The sequence below is a fragment of the Actinia tenebrosa genome, unplaced genomic scaffold (assembly GCF_029948245.1).
Source record: "Actinia tenebrosa isolate PJP-AT-01 unplaced genomic scaffold, QUT_ActTen_1.0 PGA_scaffold1__47_contigs__length_23844297, whole genome shotgun sequence".
Lineage (NCBI taxonomy): Eukaryota > Metazoa > Cnidaria > Anthozoa > Actiniaria > Actiniidae > Actinia > Actinia tenebrosa.
In genome coordinates, this window is record NW_028292578.1 from 19,334,514 (window position 1) to 19,351,166 (window position 16,653).

The window sequence follows — 16,653 nt, forward strand, 5'->3', positions numbered from 1 at the left end:
TCATGAGTGTCGTCAGCGTTACCGAACAACTTGTTTGCTGGTGCTCCGCCCAATGTGTTTTGGGGCTCTGGTTGTTCTGTGGGGGTGTCATCTCGTTTTGGGACAGTTTTTTCGACCTCGATTTTTTGGTGGGTGCGTGTGGATTTAGAGCTGCTGTCGGTCCATCGACCTGGAGAAAAGGAAGGAGGTGAAGAAGTCGTCGGTGTAGAAAGCATGGATGGATGGATGGATGGATGGATGGATGGATGGATGGATAGATGAACAAAAACACCATTACATAACACACTTAATTATTCATGAGGAAAACGCAATAGAATGTATGCGACAAAATTGTCATAATTTGCATAAAATTTAATTTTTATTTTCTTTGTCAGATTCATTTTTATCTTAAAGTTGTAGTCAAACACAAAAAACCCTAGACGTTTTAATTTGATAACTAATGACGGCTCGAGTTTATATATCGTATACAACACCCTCAACTCATATCATATTATCATTGTGGTATATAATGAGGAAAATGGCGTGTCATACAAGCTTCTTGTTGATCATAAACGAACGGAAAGAACTTAACACAGCTATTTTAGTTTGGCCAAATGATGTGAATTGAGTTTTAAGCTTCGTCTCTCAAGATTTAAATGTTTTTAGTTCGCCAGCAGCATCATTCACATAAAGGTTAGAATCAGCAGGTATACTTTAAACCTTTTTCACAAATGTTCACTAAAATGTTGCTACATGATTTAACCGTACAACGCGCCATTTCTTTTCTCTCGTTGAAAGAAATTCGTCCCAGTACAATTGTCCCCTTAACGACAAATATGATTAATGTACTTGATTTAAAAAGAGAAGAAAAGATATCCTTTGATATATATTAAGTGGAAACAAATAGTACCATAGTTTTTTGCTTGGAAAGAGATTTTATTATTTTTATAAAAGGCCTCTTTTTACAACACCAAATTTTCCTTACTTGTTAATTAACCTGAAATGTTTATTATTTAACATTTGACGTCGTATAATTCATATTATATATTAAAAAGTGCAACTTAATTTCAAATACATTTTTTGTTGCGTAGAAGTTAATTGTGATCGTAAGCATGAGCGCTTAAAAAAGCAACAATTTTTGAATAAAATAGACGATAATATAGAAAAACTATATATTTCTTACCTGGAAATCCAGCAAAGTTTTGATACGGATTTGAGCCTTCTCTTTCTGTTGGGGGAGTTAAAGGCATCGTGTCTGTAACGGTTTTATAACGACTTGATTAATTTTGCGAGCGAACGGTCGTTTTGAGTCAAAAAAAAGGCGGTGATGATTAGCATAACGTGCGTCAGTACTTGTGTGTGTGGCATTATAAGACTTCCCTCTGATGGCACGAAAAAATATATTTAAAGATGTCCATTGTGTGCCCTCCCCACTCCTCATCTTTCCCTCAGTGTTCCATTTTAAGGGTTTTTAAGTATTAGGCTACACAGACGGAAGATTGAGATTTCTAAGCAAATTGTCTAAAGTCGACCTCATCCTCATAACGCTCAAAACGACGCCCATGCGCTCATCAACACCAGCCTCCCGTCTATCTCCCTGCGCCAACTTAACCAAAAAATTACTTACTTATCAAAAATTCCAGATTTATGAGATTTCCAAGAAATAAAAGCAATATAAGTAAACTAAGAAGATTTTTTAAAATAATTTCTGTACTTTGGAGTGCGCGCGGCCATTGCGCGTTCAATCGAGGTGTCGATATCCGCGGGGGACTAGTAACTAGTATAGCTAGGTTACTCAGTTTTGAAGACAACAAAGCGAAGTCGGAAAACAACAGCAGCACAGATAACGAACTCAAATCCTCACTTTTATCACCAAAAAACACACCAAAACATGTCTTCAGCTAGCAAAGATGGAGAGTTCCAGATGACTAAAGAGGTAAGCTGTGCATAAAGCTGTTTGCATGGATTCTGGGTGTGGTTTTCGGGTTGTTTTTGTACAAGAAAACAACGTGATGTTGTTTTGCATCTCGCGTTGCCAGGTCTGTGAACTGCAGAACTTGCAGCTCTTCCTCGCCATCAGATCTCTTTAATAACGCCCTAAAAAACCTATTCCTCTGCTTTTCTGTTACCACCGATATAGCCATGGAAATGTTTAGTATAGATCATCATTTTGAGCTCATTGATTCGTACTCGTAAGTGGATGCAAAAAAACCATGTGATTAATCTAATGCGATTAAGGGCCTTGGGGCATGTTCGACACGTTTTAAACACTTAATGTAAGCTTACGTGGAATTTAAAACCATAATCTTACAAAAAACGCTTGAGATAGCAACCAAAATACAATGATATCTATCGAAATGGCTATATATGTACAATTTGTTCTTCAAATGTAGTCCAATTTTGGCGAAAACTCAAGCATATGGCTTCAAGTTTTGTATAGCTCATGTTCACTGATGCAGTTGAGGTCATTTTAATGCGTGTTCTGTCTACCAGGAATTAGACAAGTTCCACAAGGCAATGCAAAATGAAGAATTTCGAAAATTACTGGTGGAATATGCTGAGGAAATATCTAATCCAGAGAATAAAAAGGTAAATATGAGGTTGTTCAACTGCTCCATCTTGCCAAGCCTTTGTGCTTTATGGATGACATCAGACTGACGAAAACAATAAACACTGTCACGAGACAGACAAAGGCTCATGATAGTTCTTTGCTAGCTCTTGTTTGTATTACAAGATAGTTTATTGATATTCCAAAACAGGCTGTTTGCGTGAACACATCATTTACTACTGCCGCCAGCCAGTTAACTAATTTGGTAAGAGCGTTGGTCTGTTGTGCGGGAGGTTGTGGTTCAAGCGGATCAACACTCAGGGTCTTAAAATAACTGAGGATAAAATGCTGCCTTTGTAATTATATCTGCAAAAGGTTAGACCTTCAAGTCTTCTCAGACAAGGACTTAAAACCGTAGGCTTTGTCTCCAAACCCTTCCTAACCTACAGTAAATGGGGGACATAAAAGAACCTGTTGAATTATTTGTGTAAGAGTAGGGGATTGTCTCCCGGTTCAACATCCTATCCCAATTTGGAGGCATAACACTAATGTACTAACAAATCACTCATGATTGTAAGCTGCACAGTTGCTAATAGCGGCTTAATATGCAGCCCGTAAAGTCCTCCACTGCAATGTAAAGCGCACCGAGACAATGTGAAAGTGTGCTATATAAGAACCCCATTATTACTGCAACCAAAATGTTTTGTCTTTCTTTAATATTCAAATTTACAAGTATACGTATTCATCACAAGAATGTTAAGATAATTGGTGCTATTTGATTGAACCAAAGAAAGTGTGCACAGGGGATTCAGGTAGTGGTAGTAAATAGACCCTTTTCGTGTTCCAAATTATTGTGTTTCTTGATTACAGACTCATTTACACAGGCTAAGCCTCGATTTTGTGTAGAATATTCACGTTTTCCAGTCAAGGTCCATCAAGTTTCAAAGTGTTTGTATTGTTGAACTTGTGCATTCTTTACTTTACCGTTGGTATTTGTGAATATTTAGACACTGATACGAGGCTAACCCTGTGCAAATGAGTCTGTAATCGAGAAACACAGCAGTAATTTGGAACTCGAAAAGGGTCTATTGCATTATAAAGTAAACAGCCCATTTTTTACATCTCATAACAATATGAACGCAGAATCATACTCCTAAGAATCATCCTTTTTAATGACATGGTGTGCACACAGATGAGGCAATACTCCAGCAGAGTTGCATTTACTTGGAATGAAAAATAAATGTTCATTGTGGAAATTGTAATAAATGATACTTATTCATTTGTCTCACATGCGTACTAAGTGTATACTAAGTTTGTAGATAGAAGTCCAATAACAAAATGAAATTTAAATTGAGATGTGTTTTGAAATTCATGATTTCCTTTTGTTAAGAGAATGACACATGGTCTGAAATAGGAAAGATTATGCACAAAGATCCAAAAAGGTCTATTTCGTGTACACTACTTACACACTTCTATTATGGTTTTATTACGATTTTTATTGAGTCTTTAAATTTGCAGCTGCATTATTTGCCTCATATACTACGAGGATCAGCTCAATTTTACGATTTTATTGAAATTCCTTGAAAACTCTGATCATTACTTGCATGGTTCTGAAATAGATCTGAGATAGATGTAAAACCTTGGCATAGTTAGCTGAACATACTCCTTGAAAATTCATTTTTGAGTCCTTGTATACTCCTTGAGTAGTCCTTGAATTTTAAGTGGTTACCTTGGCACAAACCCTGACATTCATTACGGTTATTCCCCATATTTCAGCCAGTGTTTTTTGTCTAGTCATTAATCATATATTTAATTTCTGTATCCAGAAATATGAAGAGGAGATCACCCAGATGGAAAAAGAGAGAGGCATGGATGTCAAATTTGTAAACCCAGAGGTATTTTTATGCTGCTGAGGATTGCACCATCACATGACAGTCACAGCAATGTTAGATGGCAGGAACAATACAATCATTTTGCATGAGAAAGAATTCAATTCCAGAGAGAAAAAGGATTCTATTGCTGTGCCATCTAACATGGATAGGATAGAGACAATATTACATGATGATGCAAAACCTCAAGTGGTGAGCTAAATATCATTATAATCACTGAGCCTGAGGGGAATAATTGTTTTTGTATGATTTTAGATTTGAATATAAAAAATAAATAATAAAAAAATAAAAATAAATTGACTTTATTTAACAAGGGTGACATACATTACTGGTAGCCCAGTAGTTTCCATTATGGCCCTCCTACAATAATAAACTGAAATAAATGATCAAATAAACATAAAGTGTGTTAAGAATCCCAACTGGCAAGGAGGCAAACAAGTTGGCTATTTACAAGCATGGTCAAGAAACTGAATCTGAACTAATCAGGTATCAGGACAAATACAGTCTCAGCTAGTGGCCACAGTGGTACTCGAACCAGGCATCACCGGATTGCGAGACCAACGCTATGACCACTCGACCATGATGCTTCCCAGCAAATGTTTTAGTATTGGAAAGCTTTGGAAAACCACATGATCACCTGCTCCAGCAGTGATAATCGTCTCAGAATCACCGATCACTTGACCAAACACAGCTTGAGAAACTCTATATTCATGTTCATGAGTTCTCTGTCGTACTTTTAGTTTTAAAAAGATTTCGGGCATTGATGGTTGCAAACAGGATTTATTAATCTATATTGCAAAAGTTTTGTCTTTGACTTAAATTAAAAACTGGCAGACGTTTTGGCTAGTTCTTTAGCCTTCTTTTATATTGAAGGCTAAAGAACTAGCTGAAACGTATGCCAGTTTTTAATAAATTAAGTCAGAGACAAAATTTTTGTAATAAAAGATCTTCTAATGTTTATCGCCTTCATTTAACTTGATTCATTGATGCTTCTTCTACAGTGTATAGCATAGTATAGGAATTACAGTGAAGTCGCCCTTTACAAGTTCGGGTGCCCGGACTCAAGTCACCCGCAGTCGTGGTTCAGTTGCCCAAACTATTGCCCAAAACTAATCTAAAATGCCTTACAAATGTTTCATAAAGATTTACTACTGCAAAATAAGTTATATTTGTGTTATTGTTTTGACAATTCCCTTTAGTAATGAACTCCGGGCATCTGAACCATGCATTACAGGCGACCGAAACAAGACTCTGGGCGACTTGAGTCTGGGCAACTGAATCCACATGCCACTTCACTGGATACCAAATTATAGTGATATGGCTTTGTTTAACATATTGTTTTTGGAAAACGCTGGAGAAAACTGAATAATTCCTTTAAATCAAATATTTGTGGTTAATAACCTTTTGTACTTCAGGATGGATTTGTAGTCAAGACTTCTAGGCAGAGTGATGGAATGAAGGCATTTGTAAATATCTGCCAGAACCAACACATTAACAAAGCAACATTCCAAGAATCTGAGATAGAGGAAGATGGCAAAAGGTTTGTTCTGAGTAAAAATAGATAAAAACGTTAACATTGTACAGTGATAAATACCTTTATTACATCATATGAAATTTTTGCAACATGTCAAGTTTGTGTCTGAACCTTAATTTTGTGATTTTGCCAAAACATTTTATTCTGACTTAGGCCGCATCCACACTATGCCAGATAAATTTGAATCCAGATTTTTATTTATTCGGTTAGGCCTACTGTCCACACTAGTCCTGGCAAATCCAGAACAATTCTTCACCGAAAACGATTTTTTTCGAATACGGTCTCCAGAGTGGAACAATTTGAAAACGCCGGCTAGCTGTATTAGTGTGGACAGGGAACATTCCGTATCTGAAATTTTTCGAATACGATGACGTCATGATTGTCATGGGAACATGGTGGGAAGGCTAAAAATTCATCGCAGGCTCAATTTCAGCTTCAATGCACATGCTCAGATGTGCAATAAAGCGTTTTTGCCACCTCTGATCGGATTAGTGTGGATGCGAAACATTTTATCCGTTTTCATGTGTGGACAGAAAAAAATTTTTCCGGTTTCGGTGTGAAAGTTGCGGATTCAAATTTATCCGGCATAGTGTGGACGGGGCCTTAGTCACTTTGAATTTGCAATTCTTTGATTTTAATTGATTTATAAATTGGACATGGACAGTATAATGGACAGACATCCATAAAAGGAAGGAACAAGAAATTCTTATTCAACAAATTTATTATTTCTTGACATTAATTTCTTGACGGTAATAATTGACATTTAATGATTATCATGAAAATCTATTTGTAATTTAATTATATTTTTTGAAATAATGTCTTGAGTCAATGATTGGATCTAATGTGATTTTTTTTCTCTCAGAAAAAGAGGGCAACAGTGGAGCATACCATTCAGTTTATCACAACCCAGGGATGACTTAGATAATGGTAATGCAGCAAGTCAGAACTATGTTGATTCAAATTTATTAAATTTAAAAGGCAACGAAAATTGTCTTGTTAGATGGAACTTTGGATTCATTGTAAATTTTTATTTTATTTTTCAGCTGGCCAGAAGTGCGTAGTTTTTGATGCTGTTTTCAACCCAGAAACATATAAGAAGGGACAACAGGTAAATTAGTTACGACTTGTATCTACATTTAAAGCTCTTTGTCCCTGAGACCTGTTCCATACATAGCTCTACTCATGTGCCGAACGTAATACAGTTACAGTTTCAACTTTAAATTATTTTTGAGCAACCGCTGATTGAGACGGTGAACTTAATTTGTAGTACTAAATAATTAGGCTCATTGTGTTGAATGTAATTGATGAATTAATTATGGGGAAAAAAGGCATATGAATTTTAAAGTTATAATTTGTTAAATGACAGTGTGTTGTGCAGTATTCTCATTTCTAATGTTCTTTTCTCATTTTTATCCTCTTTTTCATTCACATAGGACACTCGTTTCAAGGATTTGGTAATCAAAACAGCTTTGGATGGAATTGAGAAACAGCTAAATGTAAATTTAAATAAAAAAAGTAAGTTCTGACATGTATGAATTCATTTATTACCCAAGCTAGTAAATAATAATTAGTCAATGCTCTTTGCATTTCAGATTTGAAATTTCCAAAATTAAAGTTCAAAGGCATGAAGCAAGCTACTGTAATAAGGACTAAAAGCAATCAGGTGAGTACACAAAATTGTATAATAACATTAGTTTACACTGTATATCCATTTATCCATTCTGTGAGTTTCCTTCCACACGCACTACCACTACATTCTATATTTACAACATACAACACTCAACTCACATGTTGCTTTTTATGGAAGGAGGAAACCGGAGATCCCGGAGAAAACTCTCGTGGCAAGGGAGAGAACAACACATCAAATAGACTCATGTTATAGGCACATATTTTATATTTTAATCAAAAGAAAACAGAAAAATATGCAAAAATTGGGTTTGCAGTAGCCTGGAAATGAAGGGCTGGCTGCAAAACATCTAAACACACTGCGATTGACTGAAACAAAATTCACCGCTCTGCTGGGGAGGTGATAGGCAGCATTGTATTTACAAATACCACCTATGTCATTTTTAGCTGATAAAATAATAGTGGCTGTTGGCGACCAGTGTGTTACAGTACAACTACTGTAAGCAGGGCCACTTAGACCAGTTAGACAAGAGAACCAATTAAAATGTAGAATGAAAACAATGCATTCCATCTTTGGGTAGTTGAGCCAATGAGAAAGCTAGACTGCATGGGAATTGTAATTTGACCCTGATGTTATGTGTAAACAACTAGATACCCATCGTCATTATCTTGTTGGGAGAAAAAGATATTTTAAAAGGCTATTGTTATCTGCTGCTTTCTGATGGGCTCCACTAGCAATAGCAATAACAATAGCTTTATGATCTATATCATTTTGTATTGCAGCAACCTGACAAGATGCCTGACAATACCTTTGCCAGCAAGACATTTCCCTATCCATATACGAATGAGCCAACACCAAATAAATCAAAAAATTCCAGGAAACATAAAAAGAAAAAAGGGAAAAAGAACAATTATCCAGAATACTACAGACAAAACAGCTCTGGAAACAGCTCAGGAAATGAGAATTGTTCAGGATCAGAAAATGGAGTTAAAGAGAATTCAACTACCAAGCATCCCAATGAACCAGCCTATCATATTGTACATCGTGGAGTCATAGAGTTACAGAATTTTACAAATGCCAGGTATTTGGAGTGGGAAGATTTGCATGATTCTAAGTCTGTTGTATCTGGATCAGAGAAAGAACAAACGTACAGAGTTCATATGGAAGAAAATTGGTATTTCTGCGGGTGGGGGATATGGATAATTTCTTTAACTTCACATTTCATATGAGATTGATCCTTCCTTATCGGCAAAAGGATTGCTGTTATACAAGCGCTTACTCCCAGTTTGTAACTTGGTTATGAAATCCATACTTCCAGGTCCCTTAAGTTTTGGCACATTTTCCCGTTTTTGAGCTAGACCATCAAAAATGATTATGCATTTGCAATATGCTAAGTGCATTCATATCTTGACTAGCTTGTTAGAGCCTAAAGGATCTAATTGCTAACATCCAAAATATCAGTAAATTTCATTGCTGTCTTTTTATTTTATGAAGGATTTAATTGTCTATTTTTACTAACTTGATGATGAGGACTTTGGTACCTTGTGAGTTTGGACACGAGTCAAGCTAAGATATCTAATGTGTTTATCTTGTAGGGATTCTTGTACCAGTACAAGACCCAAAGAGTTGGTAGTATCCATTGAACTACCACTGTTGGTAAGTTAGAAAGAAATATCGTTAATTGACAAGCTTAAGAAATCATGTCTTGCAGCAATGCCCTTTGACTGATGGTACACCATTCTGGTAGCTGGCACTGACTCTAGAACAAAATGCTCTGTTCTTGTCGCATATATTTGTATTGTAGAGGATATTACTTGGGGTCAGGGGCATACAGTAGGTGGAGCCAGAAATTATACAGTACAGCCCAGATGTATTTCACAGTGTCCACGCATGTAACACTCATGTACTCCGTTAATGGAGTACACTTGTACTAGTGTAGTCCGTGCTTTGAGACATGGACGCACTACACGCGTTTGAGTGTAATATTCAGTAATATTCTTTTGTTATGCAGTCTTTGTAGAAGAAGGGTACCCTCCTCAAAATGTAGACGTAAAATACCAAACATATACTGCTGCTTCTAGGCTCATTACTATTCAAATAATTTGTGTTAAAAACAAATCAAATGTCTTTGGGTTTAGTCAAAGAAAAACGAAACAGTTATGATTCAGTTCACAATTTCGAAAATGTGAAAGGATTCTTTTAACAATTCCCACTCGGGCTTGTCCTGTAAACCCGAAACATAATTAATCAGAAAGAACTATGCAGTCAATCACTTCAGTGATTTCTACCCAGATTCCCTTTCGGTCCAGTCACATAGGCTGGTTGATGACAACATTTTTTGAATCAACTGTATACTGTAACTAACTGCAAGCATTCAAGACATGTTTCTCATTCTAACCTTGGATTTGTTTTGTCATAGAAATCCACTGGTTCTGTTGAGCTAGATATCTTTGAGAAGCAAGTCCTCCTGAACAACCATGACCCACCTTATCACCTTGACATATCCTTCACATTATGAGATACTGTATTTTTTTCTAATGCCCTTCATCTTGGGTCAAGTATAGTTTATAACGCAGGTGGAATGCAAACTACATGTAGACCTATGCAAAAAACCTGTCATTGCCTTATCAGCTTCCTTACAGACAAAATACCAACACCTATAATGACGTTCAACCAATGACACCATACCAACAGTCCCATACCAACAGTCCCATACCAACACCTCTAATGATAAACCAACATTACCCTTGTTAACCAACCAACACCCTATTAATGACATGTTGCAAAGAAAAACAACATAAGACCCCACTAATGATATCCACCAATACTCTACCAACAACCTACAACACCCCACCAACAACCTACAACACCCCACCAACAACCTACAACACCCCACCACCAACCTACAACACCCCACCAACAACCTACATTGCCCCACCACCAACCTATCAACACCCCTACCAACAACCTACAATACCCCACCAACAACCTATCAACACCCCTACCAACAACCTACAATACCCCATCACCAACCTACAACACCTCACCAACAACTTACAACACCCCACCAACAACCTATCAACACCCCACCAACAACCTATCAACACCCCACCAACATTCTACAACACCCCACCAACAACCTACAACACCCCATTACCAACCTACAACACCCCACCAACAACCTACAACACATGACTTTGATCAGCCCAGAGGTGTGGTTTCAGGGTTCGATATGTGATTTAGTCTTGCCCTGATACTGATCAACCCAGAGCTGGTTTCAGGTTGTCGATTGATTTTAAAGAGATTTAGTGAACCAGAATAACAGAATAATATAGCAATCTAGTATTTCCTTAACATTTGCCACTTAGCTCTACCTTTCCCTGTTGATGAGGCAAACGGTCATGCCAAGTTTGACAAGAGTAAACGAGAACTAGTGGTCACCCTGCCTGTCATACCACCAGTATCACCACCCCACCCCCACATAGGAATAAAAGAAGTTGAAACTGAGCCCAGTAATGAGGTATCTGCTGACAACAAGAAAAGTGAAGCGCTGAGTGGTGATACAGGGATAGCACATGAGGAACAGATAAATGGAGTTGTGAGAACCCTGGAAGAATGTCATAAAGAAGAGGAGAAAGAAAATTGTGAAAGCATTTGTGAGAACAAGGAAGGGCTATCAAATGGTAATCTTCATAATTATGATGATGATGACAATCATGATGATGATGGAAGAGAAAACAAGCAAGCTGATTTGACAACCAGTAATGGAGGCTTTGTTAATGCAAATGATGTAATAGATAATACAGATATGGCTTGGGACCATGGTGATCTTAACTTACCAACCTCTCCTAAAGAACTTGACGTTCGCTTCGACATGCCCTCCAATCTATCAGGTTTGTATTTAACTTTTAGTAACCTTAAATGAAAGATGCCCAATATGTCTTGTTCATCTTGGTGCACTTGTTTTTCCCATTACAGAGCATTTCTTGCTTATCTTTGTACAATATTTTTCTTCTGGTTCTAACAACTTCGATGAGGTAATTTAAAGCTGGGATTTGGAGCCTCAAATAAATCTCTTTGTTGAGTTCAACTCAAAATTGTGATTTCAAATCACAACATTATAGTCTCTGAAACCAGAGTAATGGAGCAGTTGGAGAGAGATGACACCTGTAGCATGCTAACCTCACACTTCTAGGGTATCAGATTGCATCCCACTAATAGACCTCTTCAGCTTGGAGTAATGCTTTCCCATTTAAGACCACGCGTCATTCCCTTAAGAATAAGATTCTTTGCTTGAGCTGTATCCATATTCATGTGTCTTCTCGTGTGCAACCGAGTGCAAACCTTAAACAAAGAAATGATACTCTAGGGAATGACATGTGGTCTGAAATGGAAAAAACATTATGTCAGAGCCGAAGAGATCTATTGACATCCCATGTGAGCAGAGTTTATTCGGCCTTTCCCTTGAGGTTTTCTTTGACCTCTCCATCTTCCTTCCTCTACAAAGCCTAGCATGCAAAATTTCGTGAATTAGCCTTGCCATAACTTTAATCAACCATGACCTTGTTAAGCAGGCTTCAATAACAGTAGTGACCAGTGGTATATGATTTCCTTCTAGATATGTCGTCTCCATTCTTCTTCAAAGCTCCTCCGTACACATTCCATCAAGATATTGATATCATCACGTTCATCATTCGTGTTCCTAATGTAGCTATGGAAAATGTCTCTCTTGGATTCAACGAAAATAAGGTAAATTTTGCTAAAACAAATGATTATTGATCCTAAAGTTTGCAAGTGGCGCATGGAATGCAACGGCTTTTATTCATGCTTTAGACTTTTAAGGTGATCGTGTACTTCATGACCAGCCGACACGTGTCGGTCGACTATTGCCTGACTGTCGGTCGACAGTTGCCCGACTGTTAACCAACACTTGCCCAACACTTGACCATCACTTCACCAACACCTCACTACGATCGTTTTGCCTACGTGTAGTTTTGCCTACAGAGGTATCTTATCAAATACTTTGTGATAAATCATCAACCGACTATCGGCCAACACTTGACCGTCACTTTATTAACACTTCACACCTGCAATCAGTATAACCTTTAGCTTCGGTAGGTAGTACACAGTGGAAGTGTATATGTTAGGAATATAAGAAGGTGCGCATATCTACATACTGTGATAAAAACGTGCTTGGAGCTGTTGAGCATTAGAGAAGTCATAGAGAAAGAGGAGGTGTATCCGAGTGTGCATTTTATTTGACGTCTCTAGTGCTATACAGTTTCCAGAGTGTTTATATCATATTATAAAGACATGAATGTCGTTTCATATTGCTTTTATAAAATAAAAAAAGTGTTTCAGCTGAGCGTGTGTTCTATCCTCTCATATAGACCTGATTTTTCAAGTGTTTTGAGCAATTAGAGCGCACCCAGTATCTGAAATATATCTGCTGATATATAATATGGTCTGTTTCCAGTGTTACATCAACTTCCCCTCGGAGAGCACCAAACCTCACCATCTCCCTCCGCCAGACTACGCCCTTTACATCAATTTTAATGAAGGACAGAATCTCGCCCCAGACTTGTGTCATATTGACGTCACTCCAGACAATGTGGTGCTGACCTTAACCAAGGATGAGGCTTGCAAGGGACTGTGGGATAGCTTCAAGGCTGGACCAGGCGAAGAGCTACTTGAGGTGTGTTGGTAACTAACGGTATTATTTAGAAAAGAGAAGGCTAGTGTAACATTGATTTTTATGCAGGGGAAAAAGGATAGCCATGCAATTTTATGCAAGTGTGCAAAAAATGTGGGGGGGGGGGGGGGGGTAAAGAAATTTAAGCGTGATGCTTGTGGCATGAAACTCCTCCCCTCCCAAGGGCCTCTTGGTTGGTTTGGTCTTATTTGGTTACAGCCATGCCATTGAAGATCACCTCGAGGGTTCCTTGAAGCATACTAATAGTGTGTGTTCACGGCAGCCATGTTGGTGCCAGAACTAAACAATGCAATATTTTTGCATGACAAAAAAACTTATTTCCCAAGGGAAAAAAATTTCTTTTGTTTAAACAACCAACATGGCTGCCATGAACACACTCTATAGGACGTTTGCACGATGGCGTCATTGACCTCTAATACCAGACTCCCTTGCATATTTTCTTTTGTTCAATGAATTAGCACCACTTGTCTTACCATTCTTATAAGGGAATATTAATTTGAATAAGAATGAAAATTCGCGAAGCATCTTGGTAGTTGTAGTCAAATGACGCCATCATGGAAACGTCCTATAGTACGCAAATATACACATCACATACTTATTTCCCAGAAATTGATTGTATAAAAGTTCCAACAAATTGTTGTTTTTTTCCTGAATACTTTTTTAGGAGAAGTTCTTCATAACGGATAAAACCGTGGAAGTAATGATGCAAGAGATTGCAGAACAGGACCCTTGGGTAAGTATATTAAATCTGTCAGATCAGGATATAGAGGTATAAGGAGATAACTGATCGACACACAGTTAGGGTATTACCAGGTATCAGGGTGGCAAAGGGTTTCTGCGTGACGCGTGATAGCGCCACAATTAGCTGCCTGATTCTTCATTATGTTTTTAAATAAGGCGCGTGATATGTAATGCGCGATAGGTCAAAATATTTCTTCGTGAAATCCTTGCCACTTTGTATTGTATATATAATCAATTTCTAAGGTCCAAAATCCATGTTTAAACTTTCATCTAGATTAGGAAACCACAGCAACGAAAGGAAATTGGATATATTTTTTAGACGTTAGCAGGACATTTTTAAACGTAGCAGGGTCGCGAGGAGAGATATTTGATCACTGATCCCAAGATTTCTCTATTTTTGATGTTTGATCCCAAACCCAGTAGTTTTCATGTACCGTTCACATCCCTGAACTTGCAGGGTATATCAGCCATTCGAAGGTTGAGGTTAAAAACTTGGTCAAATTGGCATTGCATTGCATTGTGAAGCTGTCTTAGGGGACATATTTCCAAGATGGTGTCTATCGTCCCCTAAAACAGTTCCCCAATGCACTGCAATTCCGATTCAACCCAGTTTTTTCCACGAATTGCTCATCGTTATAGCGACCAAATTGTACGTACATATTTATTTATGCTAGTTTCGGAGAAAAATTAGAGAACCAATTGTTTGAGAACACGTTTGGTAGATTCATTGTTTAATCGAATAACGCCAGCCAGCAGGTACCAGTTTGCTAGTGTCACAGACAGTTGATATTATTTATTCGTACATCGGAAACACACTGTACAAAAGTTAATCTCCATTGTAGTTGTTATAAGAGGGAGGAATATTTATTCTAACAGCTGGTTTTGAAAATTCTTGCAGGCGAACCCAAGTGAGTTCAAGAACGACTTGAAGATCACCTCTGCGTCAAAAGATCACTTGACAGTTGTAATGGAAAACAAAGTAGCTGAGACAGTGAATGAAAACGTAGTAAATAACAAGAACCACGTGGCTGTTAATAACAACCAAGTCAACAGAAATAAAGAGGTAAAGTCTACCAAGGGAACTAAAATGGATCCGAGCTTATTCGAGAACTTTGAAATGGGAGAAGGAATCTTGTCCAACAAGATTCGACACATGAAACTGTCAAGTCCAGACGAAGGAATCGATTGCGATTTTTACAGACATGAACGGCGAGAGAAGTATTCATTGGGGATGTGTGAGAAGATTGCTGCTTCTACTGATCCCAAAATGGTCCAGGATCATGGCCACAAGACAAATCTGGACGAGAGAAGGAAGAGTAGATCAGATAGTGTGGACTCGAACTCGTCTGATCGCTCTGACGGAGACTTGACTATAGCGGGCGCCAAGAGTAAAAGACGATCCTGCATGCGTAGAAGTTCTAGTACCTCGACAGACGATTCTTCTTTAGGTGATGATTTTGATTTCAGTGGACCGTTGTCTCCAAATGGCAACGGCTGGGGGTCGCCTGGAAAAAAGAACGTGCGCTTTAACCTCAACCCCAATGTTCGCGTCTTCAGCAACAAGAAAGATAAACAGAGATGGAAGATGGAGCAGCGATTGAAAAATTCAAAGTTTACGGCTAGTAATGGCGAAGAGAAGACGAACAGCCGTAGTGATAGGGATGAACGGTTGAATGCTGAGACAATAGCAGAAGAGGCACATCCATTGGAAGGCGGAGTTGAGAATGGCAACAGCTCTGACGCTACTAATGGTTCACAAGAGGATAAGAGCAGCAACGACCAAACTAGTGTGGACGATGGGTGGACTTTGGTCGAAAAACCGCCAAATGAGCCAGCTTTGGCAAATTCTTTAATATTTGAGCTGGATGATTAGTCTGGGCTCTAAAATCATCTTGATATGAAACTGTTTAAACCTGACGCAATGTGGTTTTTTTTCATTCTGACAACCCATTTTTAGATATTACTGCGGCGAAAATTGATACACTGCTCTGCAATGCATTCTTTATCAGACCACAAGTTTTGCAGTGACACTTTTTGCAGTGAAAAAATCGCGCAACATATTTTTTGTTGCTGCAAATGCCTCAGCAATGTTTACCGTAATTTCGTCTCTGATCTCAGCAAGGCAATAAAAATCTAAAAATTTCCGTGTCAGAAAACAAATTCGCACAAAATTGTCGTCCTTAAATTGAAAAATTTCCAGACAGGCTTGTTTCTCATGATTCATTAATAGTTTTCATCGAGTCTGTTGTAATATAATTTGTTCATATGTATATAACTCAATGGTAACGGTACTTTAAAAAGTAACCATTTAGTTCCTCATTAGGAAAGCGTCCAAAATAAATTGTAATAAATCGTAAGTGAGTAATGTTTTTGATGGTTGGAGAGATGGGCTTGTCACTTTTAGACACCGCTTTCAGTTTTATGTGATTGATTATTTTCATTGTGCTTCTCGTGCATGCAAAACAAATTTGGGTGAGTACCTTGTATTATTTTTACCTGAACTGGTTAGGCTTGTGCAGAAATTCCATGAGAGACTAGTTCAGCCACGCTGAAGCTCATCCATGGTTTTCAAACTTCACCCCCAAAAGAATTTCTACAAAAAGAACTATTCTCTCGTGCAAG

At 37.9% G+C, this 16,653-nt stretch overlaps 1 protein-coding gene across 1 annotated transcript; it reads left to right on the forward strand.

Annotated features, from left to right (window-relative positions):
- The first annotated feature begins 1,798 nt into the window (after window positions 1-1,798).
- Window positions 1,799-16,388, forward strand: LOC116294061 (protein kintoun). Its single transcript, XM_089032996.1, has 16 exons — window positions 1,799-1,915; window positions 2,473-2,568; window positions 4,354-4,422; window positions 5,832-5,956; window positions 6,813-6,877; window positions 6,994-7,058; window positions 7,384-7,465; window positions 7,543-7,613; window positions 8,360-8,658; window positions 9,173-9,233; window positions 9,997-10,077; window positions 10,942-11,470; window positions 12,196-12,326; window positions 13,054-13,272; window positions 13,955-14,023; window positions 14,930-16,388. The coding sequence occupies exons 1-16, from the start codon at window positions 1,871-1,873 to the stop codon at window positions 15,902-15,904; spliced, it is 2,982 nt and encodes a 993-aa protein (XP_088889122.1). The 5' UTR covers window positions 1,799-1,870; the 3' UTR covers window positions 15,905-16,388.
- Window positions 16,389-16,653: the final 265 nt, after the last annotated feature.